The following is a 26,746-nucleotide window of genomic DNA, read 5'->3' as shown; positions in this document are numbered from 1 at the left end:
TGCTACCAACACCAGGTATCAAGCATCATCAACACTGGTGATCCTCAGGTAGCTCTAGGAAACCAGCATAGACTTTAGGTCACTTCTTGTCTCCAGAGGGCTCTGAGGGTCTCAGGTAGAGCTAGGGCAGGGGGCGTGTAAAATGGTAGAGCTGCCATGACAACAGTCTGGCAAGTCCTCAAAATGTTCACCAGTTACCATATGATCCAGCAATTCCACTCCTAGGTATATACCCAAAGGAACCAAAAACATATCCACAGAAATTGTGTTCACAAATGTTCATAGCAGCACTATTTGCAAATGCCAAAAGGTGGAAACCACCCAAATTTATCCTGATGAATAAATAAGTGGTCCATCCATGCGATGGAATTACTCAGCCATAAAAGCATATGAAGCACTGAATCATGCTACAATGTAGATGAACCTCAAAAACATTACTCTGAGAAAAGCCAGACACACACGTTATATAGTCTGTGACTCTGTTGATATGAAATGTCCAGAACAGGCAAATGTATAGAAACAGAAAGCAGATAGATTAGTGGGAGACGGAGGATAAGGAATGACAGCTAATGAGGATGGAGTTTCTTTTGGGGGTGATAAGTGTTCTGGAACTAGACAGAGATGATGGTTGCACAACTCTTGAATATACCAAATAAATAAACAAACACTGAATTTTAAATCATAAATCGGTGAACTGTATGGTAAGCAAATTATATCCCGACTGTAAAAAAACAAACAAACAAAACTAAAGCACTGCTAAAACTTTTGTTAGAACATTCTGGAAATGTTTTCCTGCTAACAGGAATACTTGACCATACTCTTTTTTTTTTTTTTTTTTTGCTATATGCAAGTAAGAGCTGAAACCTCACAAAACCAACCCCAACTCTCGTCTTGAAGCAGGCAAATCCAGGCAGCCGGTTCTCACCCCATACAGCTATGCTGTTAGAGAGACATGCACCCCTCAGCAAGTCACCTGCTGGTTAGCCTGTAAAAGCAGCTGACCAACTCAGGAGGTCCTCCAAGCTGTCTTAGAGTTCTAAGACAATTCCCAGTTCTATCTTCTTCTCTAGGTAGGTAGTTCTGGGCCAAAACATGGCTGGCCAGACTCTGATGGTAACAAGATAAAAATTCCACCCAGGTCTCAGGCTCTGCCCTGCTGGGTCCTTTCAGCCCTTGAGAGTCCTAAGCAAGGGGTGAGGCCGGCTCAGTTTCCTCACAGGTGTGAGTTGGGGTAAGGGCAACTGAGCCACCAAGCACCAATGCAGGGCCCTGCACTACCGACAGTGATGAGGGAAAAATTCTACTCATTTTGGTTAGTGTTGGGAAATCACAAAAGTGGCCAGAGGGCAAAGGCCACCTGGCTAGGATTAATTATCCTCTTCCTGATCTTCCCAGGAAGGTTTATCCCATTTAGGCCTGGGTTTTTCAAGTGAGTGAACCCGAGATAGGAGGGGTGAGCAAACAGCCTCCCTGGAAGCAACAGGCAGGGCCTGGGTGATCCTGTGGTGACAGCCCAGTACACAATTCTGGAGGAACTTGACTCTCTATTTTCTCTAGGAGGTAGCTGTAAGCTTCTGAAGCAGTGCTCAGTTTCAAATGTCCAAGGAACTGAATGAGGATCACTGGACAAGTCAGAGCCTTCATTCCAGACACCAGACCTCAACCACTCACCTGGCTTCTGGGCATGGGATGCTGGTCCTACCAGCTGGCCATGGCGGCAGCTACGTCAAAAGGCAACTTGTGTCAACGTGCTGACCAACCTAAAAAAAGGACAGAAAAAGAAATACTGAGTTTCCAAGGAAAGTTTCTGGAATGTATGGACAATTTTCAATGTCTCTGACCCCTGGAATTAGTAAAAATTTAGATTAAAGTAAAATTTAGATTTCAGAGCTCTGCCTCTACTACCTTCCACAGGGAGGCAGGCTGAGGAAATAAATTTCAATCACTCTCTGACCTATGACCTGATGCAGTGCTAACCAATAAACACTAGCATCCCAGACACTGACTTCAGCAATATGGACACAGATATGAGGTGGTAACATGCAGCCACACACCAACATACTGAACACACAGAAAACGGCTCAACATTTCAGTTATGACAGTAATAACATTAACAGCAGAAACAGTAATACTTAGAATTTAACAGGTGCTTAGTAGCAAATTCCAGTTACTATGTTAAAACTCTATCTCTTTGAATCCCCAGGACAACCTTGGGGTTACATGATCATCCCCATTTTCAGATAAGTGATCTAATGTGTCTAATATTCAGGAATTTGCCCAGGGTCACCCAGGTCTCCCTCTACAGACATGACTTCTTTGCTCCCCGGTCCACACACCAGGGAAACCACTCACCATTCCAGGCAGTGCAGGGTTTGCCCTCAAGAAGCTGAGGGTGCAATGTGCCTGGGGCCCAGGCAGACTTTACCTCCATAGGGCAACTCGAAGTTTTACCCCAGGGATCATCTCCACAGGGATTACAAAACTGCCCAGGGAGGAAGGAAGTACCTGTTTTACAGACAGGAAAATTAAGGAACAAGAATGTTCAGAACTCCCCCAAGGTCACAGAGACAGTGTGGCTCCAGGACTTCCCCCTCCTTTGTGACATCAGACACGCAGGGCTCCAGGCGCAGAGGCTAAACCTAGAGAACCAGCCAAATCCCAGACTCCTAGGCAGTGCTATCAGTTGTAGCTTGCCGAATATTGTCAGTATCACCTCTGTTGTCATTCTTTGAGCCCACATGACTACCAGGAGGCCTGGCTCTAATATGAAACCTTTATTTTTAAACTGGGTTCACAACAATTCACAGTTCATGGATAGCGAGAAACACTCCCATGGGAGAACTTGCAAAATAAGCAAATATCAATGAACTCTATGCAAAGACCTTTGGGCATCAAGGAGCACACATGGCATCCTCCTCAGTGAGGCCCAGGGCCAGATGTAGCCACCACCAGGGCTAGTTCCTGGGGAGGGGAGCGCTTTCTGCCACTCCTTTTTGGCCCCATTCAGGCCAAAAAACACAGTGGACACCATTAATCCTAGTTCTTTCATATCTCTTGAACCATGGCCTCACTCTGCCATGGAGGGGGAAGCCCAGAAGGAGAGGCTTTCTGAGCACCTACCCTCTTCAGAAACAAAGTCAATACACACAAGTCAGCAGTATTTCCACACAGATTTTTAAAAATCCATTTACAATAGCATATATACGAAAGGGGCGCCTGGGTGGCGCAGTCGGTTAAGCGTCCGACTTCAGCCAGGTCACGATCTCGCCGTCCGTGAGTTCGAGCCCCGCGTCAGGCTCTGGGCTGATGGCTCGGAACCTGGAGCCTGTTTCCGATTCTGTGTCTCCCTCTCTCTCTGCCCCTCCCCCGTTCATGCTCTGTCTCTCTCTGTCCCAAAAATAAATAAACATTGAAAAAAAAAATTAAAAAAATAAAAAATAAAAAAAAAAAATAAAAATCCATTTACAATAGCATATATACGAAATACTTAAGGATAAATTTAATTTTTAAAAAGATGTTCAGGGTGCCTGGGTGGCTCAGTTGGTTGAGTGTCCGACTTTGGCTCAGGTCATGGTATCATAATTAGTGAGTTCAAGCCCTGTGTCAGGCTCTGTACTGACAGTTCAGAGTCTGGAACCTGCTTCGGATTCTGTGTCTCCCTCTCTCTCTGCCCCTCCCCCACTCATGCCCTGTCTCCCTCCCTCCCTCCCTCTCTCTCAAAATAAGCATTAAAAAAAATATATGTTCAAGACGTATCAAGTAGAACCACAATAACACATCACTGAGAGAAATAAAAGAAAACATAAAGGAAGATATGCCTTGTCCATGGATCAGAAGATATCAATTATCTCCCAAACTGATCCACAGATTCAATGCAGATCCAATCAAAAACTCCCAACATGTTTCTTTTTTTTGGTAGAAAAAACAATCTGATTCTAAAATTTATATGGAAATGCAAAGGAACTAGAAGAGTGAAAGCTGAAAAAGGCAAACAAATTTGGAGGACTTATCCTACCTGATTTCAAGATTTATCATAAAACTACAATAACCAAGACAGTGTGATAAAGACAGACAAGAGATGGAACAGAATACACCCATACACCTGTGTACAACTGATTTTTGACAAAGATCCAGTATCCTACTCTGCAAGACTGCAAGACCACAAGACACACTGGACAAAATTTTCCTGGAGGGTTAACCCAGCAAGGAAGAAGACCTTCTTAATATGTTATCACAACACACACAATGCGTGGATGGAATGCAATGTGCAAGAAATTTTAAGGTAAACTCAGACTTTCATACTCAAACATGGCTTTTCCCCATCTCAGCTCATGACAGATCCAGTCTTTCGGCTGCTCAGATTAAAACCTTGGGCTGCCCTCTTGATAAGACTACCCCACCATCCAGTCCATCAGGAAATCCTTTTGTTTCTGCCATTAAACACATTTGGAGTCCAACAGCTTCTCACACGTCCAGTGGACACCATGTTTGGCATTTGCCCAGAGTGAAGCCCTACTGTCTCCTGGCCTGAGGCATGCCTCCTGCTATCCTACCCTAGCCATGCTGGCTTCCCGGCCACGCCTCCAACACACCAGGAACTCTCCCTCCCTTTTTATGTTTTAAACAAAATTCCAGATACTTTATCATTTTAACAATCACTTCTCCAACTGGCATCCCAAATTGAAAATTATCTTTGAAAACATAACTACCATATAATAATCCCTAAATGTCAGCAAAAGTCCAGTTCATATTCAGCTTCACACAATTTCTCAGAAATGTCTGTATACGGCCTCTTATAACAGTAGCTGTTCGAGTTTTTAATACTATACCTGCTCCCTCAGCCTCAATCACTCTCACGCCCAGATGGCAGACCCTTCCATGCCCTCCCCCATGTTACCGCTCAAAATGTCTCCTTTGCAGAGGTCCACCCTGCTCCTTCTCTCCCACAGGCCTGACCTCTCTGCATATTCCATATAATGTGGTACTGTATGGACTTTCTCACCCAATAAGAACATAAATGCCACAAGTAAAGGGGTGTCTTGTCTGCCTGATGTGATTGTATTTCAAACACCTAGAACAGTGTCGGACACACACCAGTGCTTGATAAATATTTATGGAATGAATGAGCTGGGATGATTTAACACTGAAGGAGAAGGAACCTATCTGAGAAGCCCACACAGCAGCAGCCCCTCCATACAATTAGTGCAAAATTCACAAAGGAGCTGAAACCAAGCAGAGATCACTTAGCACCATCAGACCTAGGGACATTTCTCTAAAATAAACTGTAGTTGCTTTTTACTGATATATCATGTGGACTATTTTGCCATCTACCCGCACCGGCTGGATTTAGAGAGCTTTTACTGTTTTTATTTCCAACCCATACATTTAAAATAGTATCAAGTAACCCTTAAGTACACAATTACCAACTCATAAGAGACTCTTCCACTCCCCTGATAAATGATTATGGCTTGGCTTTGACCCCACACCTGGGTACTGTGGCGCGTGTGCGTGCGCGCGCACACACACACACACACACACTGCAACCCACCCAAACACAATGATTTCCTAGTCTAAAGGAGATCATACTTGGTAAGAAGGCAGTCATAGTAATTTACATGAAATCAAGTCACTGCACTTTGGGCAACAGAAGTCCTTTGTTGCCATTTCATCCTCTCTAGCTTAAACAAGTGAGATTGGCTCCCTTTAAACTTGAGGGGAGGAGCACTGGGCAAAAGCTGGCTGCTATCTGGGGAACTCCAGTTCTGAGGATACACTCGGGTTGCAGCACCCATGGTCAGCACAGGGATGAGTCTCTGGGGCCATAGGCATCTGACCGGGAAGCCTAAGCTCTCCAAGGCACCCCTGGAGGGCCCCATCATCCCTTCTGAGGCCCTGCTCTATAGAAGCTGCACACCTCTGGTCTCCTTCTACCACCATCTGCACTCACCAAACAACTGTGCTGTGTAAAAATTTTTCAACTGTGTCTATAACTAAACATTTACCACCCTGGCTCTAATCCAGTCCTGGAAACATGACATAAGGCCAAAAAACTCCAAGAAGAAACCCAACAATATCCCTCACCTTCTCCCACCTCTAAGTCCACTAAGTCTACTAGCTCCATGAAAACTGAGTGCCCCTGAAGAATTACCTAGACCCTGTCTGGCAAAGGTCTTAGTGACTGCACCACCAAATTGTCAAGGAGGGGACTCCCTGGCCAGCCCCCTCAGAAAGGGAGAAACTGAGGCAGCACAGTAGTAAAGCATCTCAAGGAAGCCTAGAGGTCACACCATGTGCTGGCTGGTTCCATGTGCTGGCTGGCTGGAGAATGATTAACTTGGGCCGAAGATTCCATTTTCTAATCCAGGGTCGGCAAACTTCCCTAAGTTGTCCTGGTGAACGGTATTCCTGGAACACAGCCACACCCACCGGAATATGCACTGTGTACAGCTGCTTCCACCCATAAGGCAGAACTGAGTAACAGAAACAGAGACAGTACAGCCCCAGAGGCTGAAAACATGGACTACCTGGTTCTTGAAAGCAGGAGGAAACTGCAGCCCTGGCAGGCTGTGCTGAGTATCAAAGGGACAGAGGTGACCCAGACACAGTGGCACAACCACGACAAAAAGTCAGGGCACAGGCACACCAAGGAGATGCTCCAGCTCTGTATCAGCCCCAGGGCACAAAGCAGTACCTACTCTCTCCAAAGCATGGAGCCTCATTAACCCTATGTCCCCATGGACTAGGGGCGGGGGCGGGGAGAATGACTTGGCATACTAGAGAGGCAAAGAACCAGCCCCATGAGGGCCAAGGAGCCAACGGTAAGGCCAGCTACACAGGCCCATCCTTGGCAACCAGAACTGGCCTCTCTCCACTGTCAAGGGGAGAAGGCATCCACTGGGGTAACAGCCAGTTTGTGCCCTCCAAGCCCCTGATCTATCCCTGCCCTCCTTCCCTTGGCCACGGTAACCATGGCCTCACTGAGGGATGATGGGTCATCCAACTCCGCACACTGTGCCAGTGCACAGTGCAGCCTTTCCTAAGGCCCTCAATACACCCCAATGCTTGTAACATCTTACCATGACCTTTGAGGCCCTTCCTGCTTTAGGCCGAAGTAACTCTATGAAGTCATCTGGCATGCATGTATATATGTGTACACACACACACCACATTCTTGGCTCTGACCACACTGGCCTTGTCTCAATTCTTCATACCACCACATCTTGCCTCCACCACTGGGCCTTTACACATAGTGTTCCCACCACTGGGAAACCCCTTCCCTCCTCCCACTCATCCTTCAAAACTCAAGCACCTGTTACTCAAGCATGCTCTCCCTAATCAGTCCCTCCCCATTCCCCCTTCTATTACTGAGGACTACAGCCCCACCACTTGGCACAGCTGATCTTGACATTTGACATACAGCATCCCATTAGGTTCTCTTCCCCAAACACTCTTGAGAAAGGCTCTTATTCACTTCTTTATCCAATTCCTAATGAAGCACACAGGAGGAAATAGCATCCTCCATGAGTTATAAATACTCAAAACATCATAGACTAGAGGCAAAAACATAGCAACATAAATATAAACCCTACCCTTAATTAGAATAGCAAGTCAACACCAGGAAGAAGCAACATGGAGATAGGCAAGGCCACAGCACCACACTTCCCCTCTGGGAAGCTCTCCCCACCTCCCTTACACTACTATTTGGAGAAAGGCAAAGAGCCTGAAGAAAGGCACTCAGAGATTCCAGAGGCCTCTACGGCCTTATATCTGGGAAGGCCTCCTCTGCCACTGCTGAGAAGTATGAGTTACCCCAGCATCTATGCACCCACATCTTGTACTCCCCTTCTCCTTTCCTAGCCTATCCTAAAACAGCCAGCACAGTCCTTCCAACAGATCTCCTTCCTCTCCAAGGCTTGGCTCCAACATACCCCTTTACCCTGGGCATTCCAGGAATCCCTCCCTTTCACACCACCAAAACCATCCTGAATGTTATAGCACATCCTCCTGATGAATCATGACTAGCTGCAGGAGCCCACCTGACCCTTGGGCAGACCATGCTGAGGACCAAATGACAGGCCCTGGCACTAGGCAGGCTCTCAGAAGTAACTGGTTCTCACTTTGACTAGTATGATTAATGTTGTCCCTCAAAATATTTCAACTCCTATCTAGAGTTTCCACACTCAGCCCCCAGCAGCTGCCCTGGCAAGTCCACAAAGATCATCAAAACTTTAGGGGTGCCTGGGTGGCTCAGTTAAGCATCTGACTTCACCTCAGGTCATGATCTCAAGGTTAGTGAGTTTGAGCCCCGCACTGGGCTCTCTGCTGTCAGTGCAGAGCCCACTTCAAATCCCCTGTCCCCCTCTTTCTCTGCCCCTCCCCAGCTTGCACGTGCTCTCTCTCAAAAATAAACAAACACTGAAAGGTTCAAAACTTTAGGGGCGCCTGGGTGGCTCAGTCGGTTGAGCGTCCGACTTCAGCTCAGGTCATGATCTCACAGCTCATGGGGTCGAGCCCCGCGCTGGGCTCTGTGCTGACAGCTCAGAGCCTGGAGCCTGCTTCGGATTCTGTGTCTCCCTCTCTCTCTGCCCCTCCCCAGCTCATGCTCTGTCTCCTCTCTCTCAAAAATAAAGATTAAAAAAAATTTTTTTAAAGGTTCAAAACTCCCATATTTTAAATGCTCAGGAATCAGAGGCACCTGGCTGGCTCCGTCAGAAGAGCAGGCAACTCTTTATCTTGGGGTCCTGAATCTGAGCCCCAAGTTGGGTACAGAGATGACATAAATAAATAAACTTAAAAAATAAAAATAAAAATAAAAAGCTCAGGAATCAAATGTCTCCATCTATCTATCTAGACAGGTCTGAAACTTTGGGAAGTATCTTAAGTGTTAATCACTGAGGCTGCTTGAAAGTACATCTTGAAGAAAATGTCACAAGAACAAAAGAGATAACTTCTTTGTTAACAATGAGGACCTAAGAATTGGTGTCTCCCATTCTGTGTACATGCACCAATATGTGCTATATTAAGGAAATTCTCTGAAAAATAGCCATAGGAAAACAAGGAATACCTTCTATCTCTAAGCCAAGCACTGGAGCAGAAAAGACCTCAGATTGTTTCTGGACTCTGTTCTCTTAAGTCCCCTGCAGACTCCAAGAGTCCTGTGTCACCCCAGACAGCTGGAGAAAGTGCATCCAGGCCCCATCCCTATGGGGACCAAAGAACACCTACAGAATCTCTGCTCCAGCACTCCCAAGATGATGCTACAATGGGCCTCCTAGAACCACACATCTATTTTTTTTTTTCTTTAACCTCATAACATCCAGCACAAGCTAGGCCATCAAAATATGAGTGCCTTTGTTCCTTTCTCCCTAAGCTAACTCTTGGGAGGGTAAAACACATGCTCATAAGGATGCAGGATATTTCTGAATTCAGAAAGGTTCCATTTTTCCTTACTGTACTAAAATATAGGTAACATCAAATTTACCATCTTAACCATTAAATGTACAGTTCAGTGGTGTTAAGTCCATTCACACTGTTGGGCAACTATCACCAGCACCATCCATTTCCAGAACTTTGTCACCTTGCAAAACTGAATTTCTGTCACCAGTTAAACACTAACTCCCCATTACCACCACACCAGCCCCTAGCATCCACCATTCTACTCTTCTAGCTCCATGAATTTGACTGCTCTAGTGATCTCATATAAGTGGAATCATACGGTATTTGTCTTTTTGTGTCTGGCTTATTTCATTCAGCACAATGTCTCTTAAAGTAAAACCACACAGATTATTTTAACCCTTTGGGGCCAATGTGTGTACAGAAAAAAGCCCAAGGGCCTGGTATACCTATAGCCAAAAATGACTCTAACACCCTGATTCCCAGACTAGGCATGTACCTGACATCCTCCACTATCAATCCTGCCTTCCACTCGCCAAACTATACAAAATGGCACTGGAAAAACTTAGAATGGTAAGGTTAGAGCAGTGGTAAACATTATGCCTCAGATGGACTTTAAGTATGCTTAGGTCACCTCAGCTCTGACTTCCCAATGTACCCCATCTCCCTGAGATACAGCTTTCCCAGCCCCATCTCACAGCTATGAACTAAGACAATCAAGAAAGAAATGCCTCGTGAGTGAATGGTAAAAATGACTAGCTCATCTTGGATATAAGCATTCCTTAAAATGGAAGCCAGAAGACATCGCAGCCCAACTCAAACATATTCCCTGCAGCACCTGGGCTAGATGTGGGAACACTTACACAGGCCACCAGGGGTGCAAGCTCCTGACACAAAAAACTCTACACAAGAGAGACCCACACAACTAGCCCAAAGAGCTTAACCACCAATCATCGTCACCAAAAAGGAAAACACTGTATCCCCCCTCAAGTTCTGAGCACCAAGCTCCCCTATCTTGTGGAGCAGAGCCAGGCCCAGGGGATTCACCACTGACATCTAACATCCTGTGTGGCTCAGTAGTTGAGTGTCCAACTTTGGCTCAGGTCACAATCTCACGGTTCTTGAGTCTGAGCCCCGCATCAGACTCGCTGCTAACAGCACAAAGCCCACTGCAAATCCTCTGTTCCCTCTCTCTGCCCCTACCCTTGTTTGTGCACTCTCAAAAATATTTAAAAAAAAAACAAAAAACAAAAAAAAACTCCCCAGTAACCTCAAGTAACCCCAACATGAGGTATCCAACTCGCACAGAGGGAGGGCATTTCATTGCCTATCATTTCAAATAGGAATACCCAGAGCACCCCAATTATCTCTTGGTCAACTGCTCCAGAATGAATTAAGACTAAGAGCAAAAAATTACTGTCTGGGGTTCCCCACCTAGTACCTCTGCCTAGGGCAAGCAGGCAGTCAGTCTCCTTTGAAAACACATATATCCCTGTGTGACCTATGACTAAAACATGCAAAGAATCCTCTTGAGATGACAAAGAGTGGTCCTGAGTCTCCAGGATCAGTCAAGACAGAAACATTTGGGAGTGAGGATCACAAAAAGCCCCACCTGCAGAAGACATCAGCTCCATCTATGAGGTGGCCAACAGAAAGTTCTAATGGCAGCCAGCCTTGTTCCCAAGAATGTACCATCCAGGCTGCCTCCATGTCTTACACACCAGCATCTCAATCAGCTGTATTAACTTTATAGCTGGCTAAAGGGTTATGTTTGTTTTCACGTCAAGAAATAAAACCTCCAGCTATTCTGCTATTCTATTATTTTTTATTTATTTTGAGAGAGAGAGAGAGAGAGAGAGAGAAGGAGGGAGGAAGGAAGGGAGGGGGAGAGGGAACATGGGGGAGGGGCAGAGAGAGAGAATCCTAAACAGACTGTAAGCACAGACATAGGGCTCAATCTCACAAACCCTGACATCATGACCTGAGCCAAAATCAAGAATCAGACACTTAACCAAATGAGCCACCCAGGCATCCCCCAGCTATTCTATTCTAATGGCAAGTTTTCTTGAGTTTGTTTTTGATTTTTTTAAATGTTTCTTTATTTTTAGAGAGAGAGACAGAGAGAGACAGAGAGAGAAAGACAGAGCATGAGCAGGGGAGGGGCAGAGAGAGAGGGAGACACAGAATCCAAAGCAGGCTCCAGGCTCTGAGCTGTCAGCACAGAGCCTGACATGGGGCTTGAACCCACAAACCAAACCATGAGATGATGACCTGAGCTGAAGTCAATTAATTACCAGACTGACCACCCAAGCAGCCCTCTTGAGTTTGTTTTTAAAGAAGCAACACCTTACTTATCACAAAGGCAACCTCCTGGAAGAATCCTTCCACCAATGGACAAAGTTATCTTCCACTACCACTAAGACATCCTGGGCCCTAGCTACAGGTACCATGTGCTCCCTCATCCAGGTCTGGGTGGCCTGGAGCCTACATGCGCCAAGCTAGCAGGAGCAAAGCCACCAGCTGAGCACCTTCTCCAAGCTGTGAAGACAGCCCCTAAGTCAACAGCCCACTCACTCTCTCATTTGGTGATCCTAACACAGGCACCAACCCTGATCTGCATATTCACGAGCAGCGCAAGACCAGCAAATTAAACCAAGTCTCTCTAAGGAACAGCATAAAGGCTATCTCTCCTGAGTTAACATCCCCAACAAACCATCTTCCAATAGGCGGTCCTGATGAATAAGCCGCTACACTAGTACATCTGAAAACTAATACAACATTATGTGCCAACCTTTTTCAAATTTAAGGGGAGGCGGGGTAGGAAGGGCAGCCAGACTGGCACAATCGCCTAATCTTCTGCAAGTACTCCCCAAAAGCTTAAGAACCGTATCTTATTTTTCAGAATATTGTTCTTTGGAAGGGTGAAGGGAATACTTTTGTTTTTCAAGAGCAGGATTCTAAAGATGGCTCCATTGTATAAAAATGAAAACCTGAGCCTAGAAGAAAAGAACTTCACAATCCTGAAATCCAAACAAAATCTACCCACAGTAGTCATGTAACTTTTCTTTGAAAGGTCCAAGACAAGACGAACTATTTTGGTCAGTTACCAGAAGCTGGTAAGATAGCAGAAATCTCACTAAAGAAATGTAAGTGGGGGAGGATCTCCAGTTTTCACCTCTAAACCCCACCCCACTTCCAGCCACCTTCTCACTGTTGAGGAAAGTATCCACCAGCCATCCTACTACATCTGGATGGATTTGGAACCTCAGGTGGCCTTTGCCACCTTGATTCCCAAGAAGGGTACCATCTTCCAGGCTGGCAATGGGAGACCAGGAAGGAGTGATTCAGGTCTATTTAAGCTAGTAGTTTCCAGACCACTAAAGGGTCTACCTAGATCCAAATCCAGAGGAGCTAGTGAGTACCCAGGCAGGCAGCAGAGTTAGTGTCGTCCACCCACAAACCTTCCAGATCCCCCGAGCCGAGATTCAGGCAGGAGAGTAGACTTGATAGAATTCTAGAAATCCAGTCTGACACTAGGTCTTCAAATACAAAACAAACTACAACCATCTGACCAACCAAGCTTCCCTAAGTAGCAGAATTGTTTCTTTGACCATCAAGGCCCAGGTCAAATAGTCAATACCATCTGGTAACTTCTCAGAAGTGGCTGGAACTGTCCACCAACCACACCATGGCATTGATAGCCCTGACTGAAGCCACACAGCTAGCCCAGAAGTCCTGAGGCCTTGCCACAAGGTCCAGGCCAATGAAATGATCCTTGGCCCCAGATGCTTCATCACTGCTACACATTCTGACGATGTACCACAGCAATCACAAAAATCACAAGACTGACTAAAACGCTGCAAAGTGAGAAGGGATAAACTATAACGACGGCAACATCTATCAGTAAAAAGTGGCTTACACTACACACACCAATTAAGAACAAATTGGGGGGGGGGCGGCGCCTGGGTGACTCAGTTGGTTGAGCGTCCGACTTCGGCTCAGGTCATGATCTCACAGTTGATGAGTTCGAGCCCCACGTCAGGCTCCGTGATGACAGCTCAGAGTCTGAAGCCTGCTTTGGACTCTGTGTGTGTCTCTCTCTCTGCTCATACTCTGTCTCTGTCTCAAAAATAAAATAAACATTAAAAAAATTAAAAAAAAAAAACAAAACAAATTGGGAAATGATGTCAACAGATGCTACACCTTCCTGACAATGTATCCAACAAAAGTATAAGAGGATGTCAGGAACAAAGGGGATCCCCAAGGAGGATGTTCACAGAACCATCAACTGTCCTCACCGTCACCAGCCCTAAGGGTAAACTGAGGCTAAGATGGAGGTGAGGATGGGCTACACCTGGCTTCTCTCAATCATCAGAGCTCACCAGTGGACTGCATGGACACTTCCCATCACTTATCCTCACAGAAGGGTCGTGAGAATGAGGAAGAGAAGGGACGAAGTGGACACAGGGCCCCACTTGCTAGTTCTCCTGACATGACTGGCATCTAAAGGAGAAGGAAGGAAACTGCACTGAAGATCGGACACCTGGAGAACCCTGCTCCAAGAGGAGCAAAGCAGCCAAGGCCAAACTGCCCCCACAAAAGCACAGTTCTTAATATTAAGAATAGTTAAGGGCCTACCTCCCAAGGTGCAATGGTGAGGAGACCAGAGTCTTACAATTTACTTGCTGCTTCTGTCTCCAGTCAGAGTATTCCTTGCTGGTAAGAAGTTTTAGTACTAAAACTCTGAGGTATTAAGAGGTACAATGCAAATGTCACATGAAATCTCTGCCTTAAAAGGCATAAAGAAATCTGCAAACACCACACAGGCTCAAATTGCGCCCTCACTGGGACATTGCCTACACCTGAGACTAACCCCAGAGTAAGCTGGAGGCCCCACAAAAGGCAGAACTCTGCCACACAAAGTCCATGTCCAACATGGACTGGTGTGTCTTTCTTCCATTTGCACATACCAGAGTAACCGCACATGTCAGGCTCTATTCCAGCAAGCAGGGCCAGCAGGCACAAACATATGCATGTATACGGCCACCCTAAACACACATGTACAAGTACACATGCACATATGCATACATACACCCAGGATCAGCACATGTGCACACAAAGGACCAATACACTTAGGCCACCATACTGGGCCAACACACTTTGTCCTCCAGGCAAAGGCACAGTTCTAAACCATCAATTGTTGAAAACATAGACCACACATCCCCAAGAAATACTGTCCTAAGCTGGGCCAGGTCCAAAGTGACCTACAACGTCCACCTGACTCCAGTGTCTCTGAAGCACAGTCTTGCCAAGACAATCCAACCCCCAAGCAAGACATTCCCTGGTAAGTCAGGGTCCCAGGCCATCAGCCTCCCTGTAAAGGATGTTGCAAGGCCAGCAAAGGTACAAAGGGGCAGGTCTACAAGGGTGGTGGTATTCACTTACCTAAGTCTTTACTGTATCAGCCATGCAGCGGACCCTCCTGCCTACACCAAGGCCCACTCTACTGCCCTGCTCTGCCTCCAGCTGCTTCACACAGACCCAGGTACTATCAAACCATTCAGCACCAAGATCCAGCCTGAGACCCAGGCCCTGCAGATCTGTCCCCAAGACCACAGTGACTCTACTGTCCCCATGGTCCAGGCCTCCTCCTGAGGTTTAGGCAGGTGAGGGCCTAACTCTTCATTGAGAAAGTGACCATTAGGCACACAGAATCAAAGTGCTACAGAAAAGCCCACTGACAACAACTTCTGAGACACGGAGAGAATCACCTTTAACATACTGACAAGAGATTTTATTACTAAAGGAGAAAAGAAAAGTATAATAGTGGCTAACAGGGCACCTGGGTGGCTCAGTCGGTTGAGTGTCCGACTTCAGCTCAGGTCATGATCTCACGGTCCATGAGTTCGAGCCCCACATCAGGCTCTGTGCTGTCAGTTCAGAGCCTGGAGCCTGCTTCAGATTCTGTGTCTCCCTCTCTCTCTGCCCCTCCCCCACTCATGCTCGGTCTCTCAAAAAATGAATAAATGTTAAAAAAATTTTTTTAAAAATAAAAGTGGCTAACAATTATTGAATTCTTGGGGCACCTGGGTGGCACAGTCGGTTAAGTGTCCGACTTTGGCTCAGGTCATAATCTCACAGTCTGTGAGTTCGAGCCCCGCATCGGGCTCTGCACTGACATTGCAGAGTCTGGAGCCTGCTTCAGATTCTGTCTCCCTCTCTCTCTGCCCCTCCTCTGCTCAGACTCTCTCAAAAATAAATAAACATTAAAAAAAATTAAAAAAAAAAACAATTATTGAATTCTTTATTTGATGCAGAGTGCCAGCACTTTACATGCCTGATTTCATTTAATCCTCATAACATCAGAATGAGGTCCTGCCAATGCTACCCACTTCACATGGGGTACTGCCAATGTTACTCACACTTTACACAGGGTATTGCCATTACTACCCGTCCTTCACATGAGGTAATACCATTGATGTTCACACTTCACACAGGGTACTGCCACTGATGCCCACACTTGACAGGTGAGAAAACTTAGGCTGAGAGAGAAGTCGAGGTGATTGGCCAGGGTCAGAGGGCTAAGAAGTCAAAGATCCAAACCCAGGTCAGCCATCTCTAAGGCCCAGACTCAAATATGAACCACTTTACTATCAGGGACAGTCTGACTTTGAAACCATCCTGGGGCTGGATCCTTCCCAAGGCTCTGGGAAAACTTCCTAGAGCAAAGATCAGCACACCCACAATTCCTCCTCTAAGAGCACACTAACTTAACCCTTTACTAAACTGCTGGAAACCTCACGGAGGAGTGAGCCTCAACTGTGCAAGCTGTATCCTGTGGACCGTGCAACAAATTCACTGACTCATGTGCATCCTCCCTTTTTGTAAAAGGCACAAAACCCCTCAGAGGTTGACAAAGCACATAATTTCTGAGCCTCTACCTACCAAAGTACAAGCCAAAAGAAGGGGCTTAAAGGAACTGATCAACACTGCCAGCCTGGGTCACAAACCAGGACCAAATTCCATCTTCATTTCCAGTAAGATGTACACACACACCAACCACACTCTAGCACACTATGGGAAACCAGGGTCCCTTAGCAGGAAGATGTGTGCAGATTTCTCTCCTTTCCACAAAAACAGCACAGGACTCACAAGTGTGAAGCAGTAAACAGAGCAAACAGACTAGTGGGAAAAAGATTGGTCCCCTGGCCACTGACACAACAGAGTGAGAGGACATAGGGCTCAGGGACAACCCAGGCCCTATAGAGAGGGCTTCCCAGGGTGGGCAGGGGCCAAGACACACGCCAGCCCTCCCAGCTCTGTACATATGGCACCAGGCTGCTGCCCTCACTTAACTCATCTGATTCTCACTCCCATCCTCAACCCCCAAATCAGGACCCCGACAATATCTTGTTCATCGCCAACCAGGTGCCACTCTGGAACCCAAGTCATTCTTTTCCAAGTGCCAAATCCCCAAGGCCCCTTTCCTTCCTGAAACCACAAGCCCCCTCCCCCCCAATACTAGTGTTGTCACTCTGTGGGACGCCCACCTGTCTTCTCTCCTGGACTCTGCCAAAAGAGCCATGATTTGAAAACATTTCAGCAATGCGTGAAACAAGGAAACTTTCTCAAACCAGGAAGCAGCAGCTGTTGGAATAATTCATGTGAATGTTTCAGAGAAGCATCAATTGCTCTGGGTCTTTCTGGAAAAGTGTTGAAGACCTCAAGTTGGAAAATCCTCAGAATCTAGAAAATGCAGGTTACCAACCAGTTCCTAGGCCACTGGAATCACATCAAGCCTCTTCCTGGTCCCTCTAATTGCTACAAGTTCTTAGATTACAGGCTGTGTCCCTCTAATTTTCATCCATCTGTCACTACTTCACAAACTTTTCCTACAATGTACAAGACGGCCCCTCTTATATTTTATTCCTTCACCTATTATTTATTGCACTTTCTTCTAACACAAAGCACTATCAGTTGGGAAAGAGGAGACATAAGAACAGATCAAGTTCTGTACCTTCCCCCACCAACAGAGGTGGCCACCAACCTACCAGATTCACAGACATGCTCCTTGAGGGTTCTAGAGGTCACACAGGGCCTTCATGCTTCAACACTATATCCTCCCATCCTGGCCATGTAAAACAAAGAGGAGCCATCCAGTACCATGGGCCAAGCTGTCTAATACCCAGCTTCCCCCAGGCAGTAGCTACTACCACAGATCACCTTCTCCAGGACCCAACTCACCTCACCTTTGCTCAAACTCAGCATTCTTAAAACCAAAGACCCACAATCTTGGGCCCCATGTCACCTTCCAGTCTTCATGCTGCTGCTACCTCTTGGACAGGCTCCTACCCACTCTTCCCTCTCTCTCAGGGTTCCCTATCCTATCTCGCTTCTGTGGCCATAAGACCCTAGAGGGCAGGAAAAGACCATCACCAGACCCCAGGGGCATAGCACAGACTGAGCAGGGGAAGGAACCCCAGTTGTTAAATGGACAGATGACTTGTTCTCAGCCCCTGGTATCCAGCTAATCCCCACCCAATCTCCTTGCACAGTGTCTCTGGCACCTGTCCCTGTTTTTTATTCCCCACCAGGCAAATCCAAGACTGTATTAGCTCATGCCTGCCTTTTCTCAACCTCCCTTTTTCCTGACTTCTCTGCTCAATTCAAGTGAACAGTCTCCTCCTCACAAATCTGAGGGCTCTTGATGCTTTTCAGATGAAGTGTAAACAGTCTTCCATTTAAGGTCATCAATAATAATTGGAACAACCTGCATTTTTTTTTTTTTTTTAAACCTTACTTCCCACTTTGACTTTCTATAAACCCTGACGTCCGGGAGGGTTATCTGCCAACTCCATTCATCCTTGATGCTCCAATGCAAGGGAATACTCCTTGTAAATGGTCTAGTCCAACATCACCAACCTTCTTCACAAGAGCTGTAGACCTCCTGAGACCAAGAAAACCATCGCTTCTCAGAATAATATGCTGAAGGATGGAGGGAGATAAATCAGATGTCCCATCTTTTTCACATCATGGCATATAACAACAATTACATTGGCACAGCGCACTGGACTAAAATAAGGGCTACTCACAGCCCGGGGCTAGGGCCACCTGGCTGCAAGGACATCTCTGTATCCCTGTCACCCATCCCAGCCAGCCTACTAAGAAGCTCTTCTTAGATAATCCTACAGTCAGCAACACATCTCCTGCTCTGTTCATTCCACTATGTGGTGATAAGAAGCCTGTACTTCATTTCACTCCATGGGGCACCTTCCAGAGCAGTTTAGGCTCTCAAATGTTGATGGTTAACTTTTTAAAGTAACTTTTTAAAAAAAAGGCCAACAGTGGCTCATAGACTCAGAAGGCTGGTTAAACAGACCAAAGTTACCCTAATTGTTCCAAGCAATTTAAGTTTCCTTTTTCCCTTAAGCAATAAACCAAGGCAACAGAGTAGACAAGCTCTCCCACCATCTTAACCTTCACAAAAGATAGGTGCATGCCTGAAATGCTCATCCAATGCTAAGCCCCTTCCCCAGGTGGTGACCTGTCCACTCTCACTGCCTTTTTTTGGCAGGGTCACCTGACCTTACCTCTAAAAAAGCAAAAACAAAAACAAAAACCCCAACCATACCCTCTGAGGGGGTGAGTATGTGCCCACTGGCACCATAAGTAGAAAAGGCCTCTGTCAGATGACTCACAGGGTGTCCTGGAATCCCTCATGGCCACCACCCCCAATCTTCTCTCTTCCAAACAAAACATGTTCGATCTCTCTAACCAGTTCTGTGATACAGTTTAAAGACCATTCCAACACAGGTTGTGATGTTCTAGAATCATCTAGCACCCTTAGCTGGGTATTAAGCCCCTACCCCCCCAGCACAGCCAACCACTAAATGTCAGCATCTGACATTTAGCCCATTCCACCTTATTTCCATGGTTGCTTTTTTTGATCTTGAAATGGTCATCCACATATCACCTGAAGAATTTCTGCAAGAAGTGCCATTACTTTTTTTTTTTTAATAGACCAGGAGAAATAGTTTTATGCTCTTAAAATTGGAAGTCTTCATACACTCAATTCCAGAACAGGAAACACTGCTTCAGTTTTTTTGGTTTTGTTTTTTTAAAGGCAGCCCTAAGATTCCAAAAGCAGCCCTGAGATCTTCCTCTCTATGTCCTGTCCCATCCTCACACTGTAGACACCATGATGACCTCAGGGCTCAAAAAACAAGGCCCTTTGGGAATTAAGTTGTGTACCTGTATTGATGAGCACCGGGTGATGTATGGAATTGAATTACTATATTATACACCTAAAACCAGTATAACATTGTATTAACTATAATTAAAATAAAAACTTAAAAAAAAAAAAATGAGGCCATGAGGAAGGAAACCTGCCAAATGACCTCCTGATTAGGGAGGAGGAACAAAGGAGAAAACAAAACTGAGCAAACCATAAAGAAATAAGGATGACATAGGGTGCCTAGCTGACTTGGTCGGTAGAGGGTGCAACTTTTGATTTCAGGGTTGTAAGTTCGAGCCCCATGTTGGGTGTAGAGATCACTTAAAAATAAAATCTTTCAGGGGCACCTGGGTGGCTCAGTCAGTTAAGTGTCTGCCTTCCACTTGGGTCATGATCTCACCGTTTGTGAGTTCGAGCCCTGCACTGGGCTCTGTGCTGAAAGCTCGGAGCCTGGAGCCTGTTCGGATTCTGTGTCTCCATCTGTCTCTGCTCCTTCCCCACTCGTTCGTGTGTGTGCTCTTTCTCAAAACTAAATAAACATTAAAAAAAAAAAATTAATAATAAATAAATAATAAAATCTTTCAAAAGGAAAGAAAAAAGAAATAAGGATGACAGAAATCAGATCAAGGAACCTGCAGTAGAGAACAGAGAGCTACATTCTCCTCCCTTTTGCAAATTAAACCCGGGGCAGGTCACTCCCCTCAGGCCTCAGTTTCCAGTTTCTAACATCAAGAGCTGCCCTACCCATCTTGAAGTCTGTGCTGTGTTCAGTAAAACTAAAATGGCACACAGGGGCGCCTGGGTGGCGCAGTCGGTTAAGCGTCCGACTTCAGCCAGGTCACGATCTCGCGGTCCGTGAGTTCGAGCCCTGCGTCAGGCTCTGGGCTGATGGCTCGGAGCCTGGAGCCTGTTTCCGATTCTGTGTCTCCCTCTCTCTCTGCCCCTCCCCCGTTCATGCTCTGTCTCTCTCTGTCCCAAAAATAAATAAAAACGTTGAAAAAAAAAATTTAAAATGGCACACAGAAGCAACATAGTCCCAGGTGAATCCTAAACTTGTCTGGGGCCCAAGGACCAAACATAGTTGCATTTCTAATGCTCTGCCTGACAAATATAAATTGACTATAAGGCTGCAATTACATTTCCATCCAGACTTACTATGTAAAATCTTTCCCTAAGAAAACTTCAAAAGCAGACCAGACATAACTCCTACACTACTGACAGCTGAGGTTCCCACCTCCTCCTCAGACCTCAGCAGAGACAAAAGCCTCAACAATAGAAACTAAAGTTTGGGAAGGGGAAGCAAGAGACAGATGACCCACATACAAACTACTGAGAAGGTCAATTAATCAAACAAAAATGTTAAGGAAAACACTAATCAAACCCTGGAAATCTCCCAGGGTTCCAATGCATATTAGAGAATCCCAAGGAGGGCACAGATTCAGAATCCTCTGAAAAAAAACCACTGCCATTGAAGGGGTAGGTATGAACCCTTTACATGCACAGAAATAACACGAGACAACAAAAAATGAAGTTCAGGCATTCTGTCAACGATACAGAAGTCCTGGGGCATGCGGGTAGCTCAGTCGGATAAGCCTCCGACTCCTGATTTCAGCTCCGTCATGATCTCACAGTTCATAAATTGGAGCCCTGAGTAGGGCTCTGTACTGACAGTGTGGAGCCTGCTTGGGGATTCTCTCTTTCCCCCGCCCCTTCTCTGCTCCTCCCTGCTCTTGCTCTCTCTCAAAATAAATGAATTAAAAAAAAAAAAAAAAGGATACATAAATCCTGAGAATATCACAGGTCCGGAGTAACTTGACCAATTCAATTAATGCCTTTGAATTTTTTTTAAAAAAAATTTTTTTTTCAACGTTTATTTATTTTTGGGACAGAGAGAGACAGAGCATGAACGGGGGAGGGGCAGAGAGAGAGGGAGACACAGAATCGGAAACAGGCTCCAGGCTCTGAGCCATCAGCCCAGAGCCTGACGCGGGGCTCGAACTCCCGGACCGCGAGATCGTGACCTGGCTGAAGTCGGACGCTTAACCGACTGCGCCACCCAGGCGCCCCTCAATTAATGCCTTTGAACCAAGATTTCAGTTTGCTACACTCCTACTTTCCCCAAACCACTGAGCAACTGGAAAAAATAGGTTTCCTCTGTGGATGCAAATAAGGTTGTAGTGGCAAAGTTTTCAGAACTTGCTGAGTAAACTTGTCCAAAACACACAAGAAAACTCTCTTATCAATGCCACAAAAATCCACCAGCTACAAACTCAAGTAAAGAGAATACTGGCCTGAAACCTGCTCACCTCCAAGGTCATGTTGAGCTACTGTCTCTAAAGTAAGAATGAGGTGAGTACAGTTTAACAGCCACTGACTCAGAGGCTAATTGCACAGAACAACCAGGATTAGAGTACATGTTATGCTGGGATTACATGCAGGTTTAAGGCCACAGGGTTTTTTGTTTTTGTTTTTTCCCTTTTCTTTTCCCACTTCCCTTCCAAATAATTTGGCCACCTTTTTAGGTGAGAGAGAGCTAGCTCCCTACAATGAGCTCTGAAGACCACTAAATTATGGTGGGATTTTGTTATAAACAAAATACAGCTCCTTAATCTGAGTGTTTCATTGTTTGTGATAATTTGAGATGTGAGACCTTATAGAGATCATCATGTAGTTGTCATGTGAGGGGAGGATTTTGTCTCAGAGGTGAATGGAGGAGCAGGAACTGGGCTACCTCTTACTTGTGAACGTTTCCCACTTGTCCTTAGAGCCATCCTATGAGATCAAAGGTATGTTCCCTGTCTATAGATGGAAAAGCTGAGGCCAGCCAGGTAGCCAGGCAACCCGCCCAAAGCTGAAAAGAAGTAGACTGTAGTCAGTGATGATACCAGATCTGTCCATTCCCAAGCCAGTTTGAGAACTGTAAGTTTGGAAGAAGACTAGGATTCAGGTCTGGGCTCTCCAATTTGCCACTGCATGTACTTCAAGGAGACCCACTTCCCATCCCTGACCAGAATCTACTCAGGGATAAAGCCAGAAGTGCAAGAGCCGTGTCTTGGTTCTTAAAGGCAAGGCCCCCCATGACAGATAGGCCTGGCAAACAACTTCCCACCTCCCAGATACAGGGACTGTTCCTGAAAATCAGAACATGGGATTTAGCAAAGTCAGGAAAGGTGCTATCTCCTTTACCCTAGTAGGCCTCCACCAACCCAGCTATTCTGTATCTCTAGGGAGGTGCTGAGGCTAGTGGAAAAAACAAGCAAAATCTGAAATCAGAAAAGCTGATGCCCACTCCCGGTTGTAAAATAATCAGCAAGGTGGCCCTTGGAAAGCATCACCCTCAAGGCCCCTAGGTGGCTCAGTCGATTAAGCATCCAACTTCAGCTCAGGTCACAATCTCACGGTTCCTGAGTTCAAGTTCCATGTGGGGCTCTGTGCTGACAGCTCAGAGCCTGGAACCTGCTTCAGATTCTGTCTCCCTCTCTCTCTGCTCCTCCCCCACTCATACTTGGTCTCTGTCTCTCAAAAATAAATCTTAAAAATAAAGAAAAAAAATCACCCTCTATAGGGGACTTCACCTTCTTCCATCTGGAATATGGGGATAGGCTATGGCTCCAAGGGGAACAGAGCAGACAGTGACAGGCTTTGTCCCTGAAAGTTGTGAAGGTGCAAAACAGCACCTTTATGCTCTGCCTTGTCCATTCTAATTGTTAACAATACTCACTAAACCGTACATGCACCAGGCCTTGTGCTAAGCCACTTGCATTTCTTATATCATTCCCAACTCAGTTGTTCAAGGTAGACATGACCTCCTTTTTAGAAGGGGAAATGGGGCACCTGGGTGGCTCGCTAAGTTGGTTAAGTGTCCAACTCTTCATTTCGGCTCAGGTCATGATCTCAGTTTCATGACTTTGAGCCCCATGTCTGGCTCTGCACACTGACCTTGAAGAGCCTGATATTGGGATTCTCCCTCTCCTTGCTCTCTGACCCTCCTCCGCTCATGCTCTGTATCTCTCAAAATAAGCAAATAAATAAAAACTAGAAAGAAAGAAAGAAAGAAAGAAAGAAAGAAAGAAAGAAAGAAAGAAAGAAAGAAAAAGAAAGGAAGGAAGAGGAAACAGAGGGCAAGGTTCAGCAAAGTGACATCACTAGGAAGTGGCAAGTGAAGCTTACACCCAACCTGTTTGAGGCAAAGCCAGGGCTGGTCCATGACACTACTGCAGGGACCTGCTGCCTAAGAATAGGCACACTAAGAAGTCTCACTTCTCACCCAGCAAACAGCAAGCAGCCCCGAATGAGGAGCTGGTTGGCCACTATAGTATGGCAGTATTTTTTAAAGTGTGCTCAAAGGCAGGGGCGCCTGGGTGGCTCAGTCAGTTAAATGTCTGACTTTGGCTCAGGTCATGATCTCACAGTTCATGAGTTCAAGCCCCACGTTGGACCCTGTGCTAACAGCTCAGAGTCTGGAGCCTGCTTCAGATTCTGGGTCTCCCTCTCTCCCTGCCCCTCCCCTGCTCTCTCTCTCAAAAATACACATTAAAAAAAAAAAAAAAAAAGATTCAGCAGCTCCTCCTGCCCACAGGTCCTGTCCCTGTGCTTTAATAAAATCACCCTTTTGCACCAAAAAAACCCCTATATATATATTCTTCAACCTTCAACAAGTAGAGACTTTCTCACTGCCTCTACCCTCTCCCTAACCACTGCCACTGCCCCCCACCCCCAGCTGCAGCTTTTAAGGCCAAGCAGCCTCAAAGGCCTACCATCTCAAACCTACCCCAAAACACCTGAAAGCCCACTTTCAGGTACTGTCCATATCCTGTCAGCACATTCTATCTCAGATGTTGAAGGTCTCTCTGATTCTCAGACAGATACTGTCTTCAGTCCTTTCATATAAGGAACCAAGAAACAAGGCAGAAAGACCCCTGACAAACTTGCCTGGGAAATAGAGTTACCTTTCTGAAGATCAAGACAAAGTGGGTGCAGGGCACTGAGAAGCTCCACAGGCCCTTTTCCCTGACACCCTAGAGGGTTCCAGAGGATTCCCAGTCACTTCCTAAGGCTACCTGCAGGTATTCAATTAGAGTAAGTTCCTTTGTCTTCTAAAAGAATAACCTACATTTTCATCAGACAAAAAGAGGTCACAAATACAGCCTAGAAAACGAGAGGAGGGGCAATAAGCCCATGGTATGACATTCCTCTTGACTAAAAAGTCCTGGATCAACGTTTACCAGCATCTACAAGTATGCAGTATCTGTCCCCAGCTGGTACTTTTGTTTCTAAGAACACAGACTCACTACTTCTACTTTGCTGCCACCACTTCTGGTCCCCTGTCTCTTATCTCAACCTTCTTAACACGTGGCCTTCCTAATTCAATGCAAAGATACTAGTACATCACTAGAATAGCAACCTGAAGCCAGACTAACTCATCTTCTTAAAACAGCTCACAAAACTCAAGAGCATCCATTCTAACAACCAACCACACTAAGCAGGCAGCACAGTTCTGTGAGCCTCAAACTATGACATTGCCAACTTGTTCTTCTGGTTTTGCCACACTTCCAACCCAACAACTGTTACAAGGAAATCCCAGAGATGCTCTATTACCCCAAGACGACTACTCATAAAGACCTCACCTAATCACCTGTTTCATAATCTTTCCAGTTTTCTACAATGAGCATAAATTAACTCAATTATCAGGGGGAAAAAAGTCTAGGGAAAATAGCCTTGTTCATTCCATGTAATGGCACACATATATCACAAGTCCAAGCAAGTAGTTCTCCAGACAAGCATTTGAACTGCCCATGCTTTTAGAGGTTAGCACACCAACAGTCCGTAATTGAACTCCGTTACATTTTGGTTTCTGTTGAGAATTGACATGTCCAAGGCTCCGAGGGTTATTCTTAATTTTCCCCCATGAGAACAAACATCAGAAAATGCCAATATCTGGGGGGCCTAGCTGCTCAATTGATAGAACAGGTTACTCTTGGCCTCAGGGTTCTGAGTTCGAGCCCCATGTTATGGGTAGAGGTTACTTAAATAAAATAGGGGTGTCTGGGTGGCTCAGTCAGTTAAGCATCTAACTCTTGATTTTAGCTCAGGTCATGATCTCACATCATGGTTGTGAGATCAAACCCTGCATCCAGCTCTGTGATAACAGCGAGGAACCTGCTTGGGATTCTCTCTCTCTGCCCCTCCCCTCTTCACGTGCTTGAGCTCTCACACTCACACACTCTCTCTCAAAATAAACATTTAAGATTTTTTTAATGTTTACTTATTTTTGAGAGAGAGAGAGAGAGAGAGAGTGTGTGCAAACACAGGCATGAGTGGGAGAGAGGCAAAGAGAGAAGGGAGATACAAAAACTGAAGCAGGCTGCAGGCTCTGAGCTGTCAGCACAGAGCCCAATGCAGGGCTCAAACCCATGAACTGCGAGATCATGACCCAAGCCAAAGTCAGACACTTCACCAACTCAGCCACTCAGGTGCCCCTAACCACGTAAAAATAAATAAAATAAATAGCGAAAGAAAGAAAGAAAGGAAGGAAGGAAGGAAGGAAGGAAGGAAGGAAGGAAGGAAGAAAGAAAGAAAGAAAGAAAGAAAGAAAGAAAATGCTAGCATTTCAGAATGGCTTTGCTGCTTTCCCACCCATCAGAAGCATCCTTCAGTGGTCTGCTGTCTAAGGCCCAAGGAAGTCCTAGCTGTGAACCTCATCACACCAGTCCCTGCCTTGTCCTCTCTGAAAGGGGTCCCACTGCTCTCAAGGTAAATCCCAGACCCTCTTATGTCTCCATATCTCTCTCTGTTCCAACCACCCCAATCTTCCTTCAGTCTCACTCTACAAGAAGTGCCATTCTTTTTCTCTTTACCTACTTAGCTCCCACTCATCCTCCAATCCCAGTTGGAGAAAGGCCCCCTTGAGTCTTGTTCACCAGGTCATGGTATCCTTTTCTCCTTGGCCCTTATAAATTTCCCCACGTTTATGAGATTAATTATGATTTCTCTCTCACTAATCTCATGGTAAACTCCACTGAGCAGGGATTCCTAGCACAGTGCCCGAGGCACAGTGTGCACTCCGATATTTATTGAATAAATCAATCCAGAAATCATTCCTTGCCATGCCAGAAATTC

The 26,746-nt window shown here is 45.9% G+C and overlaps 1 protein-coding gene across 5 annotated transcripts in view; it reads right to left on the bottom strand.

Annotated features, from left to right (window-relative positions):
- GATAD2A (GATA zinc finger domain containing 2A) overlaps positions 1 to 26,746 on the bottom strand; it is a 103,720-nt gene that overhangs the window by 59,681 nt on the left and 17,293 nt on the right. For 4 of the 5 annotated variants that reach the window (XM_047094901.1, XM_047094905.1, XM_047094904.1 and 1 more), the window contains exon 2: positions 1,672 to 1,760. In XM_047094901.1, the coding sequence (XP_046950857.1) occupies positions 1,672 to 1,686 (15 nt within the window). In that variant the 5' untranslated portion in view covers positions 1,687 to 1,760. Of the gene's footprint in view, positions 1 to 1,671; positions 1,761 to 20,027; positions 20,051 to 26,746 lie in introns of those variants that run through there. The other variant, XM_047094903.1, reaches the window with a different exon arrangement.

The sequence above is a fragment of the Lynx rufus genome, unplaced genomic scaffold, assembly GCF_022079265.1.
Source record: "Lynx rufus isolate CCGP_SWC_20201006 ecotype Redwood Valley unplaced genomic scaffold, mLynRuf1.p SCAF_4, whole genome shotgun sequence".
Taxonomy (NCBI): domain Eukaryota; kingdom Metazoa; phylum Chordata; class Mammalia; order Carnivora; family Felidae; genus Lynx; species Lynx rufus.
Note: the sequence above shows the minus strand (reverse complement) of the source record. Positions and strands in the feature narration are given on the sequence as shown.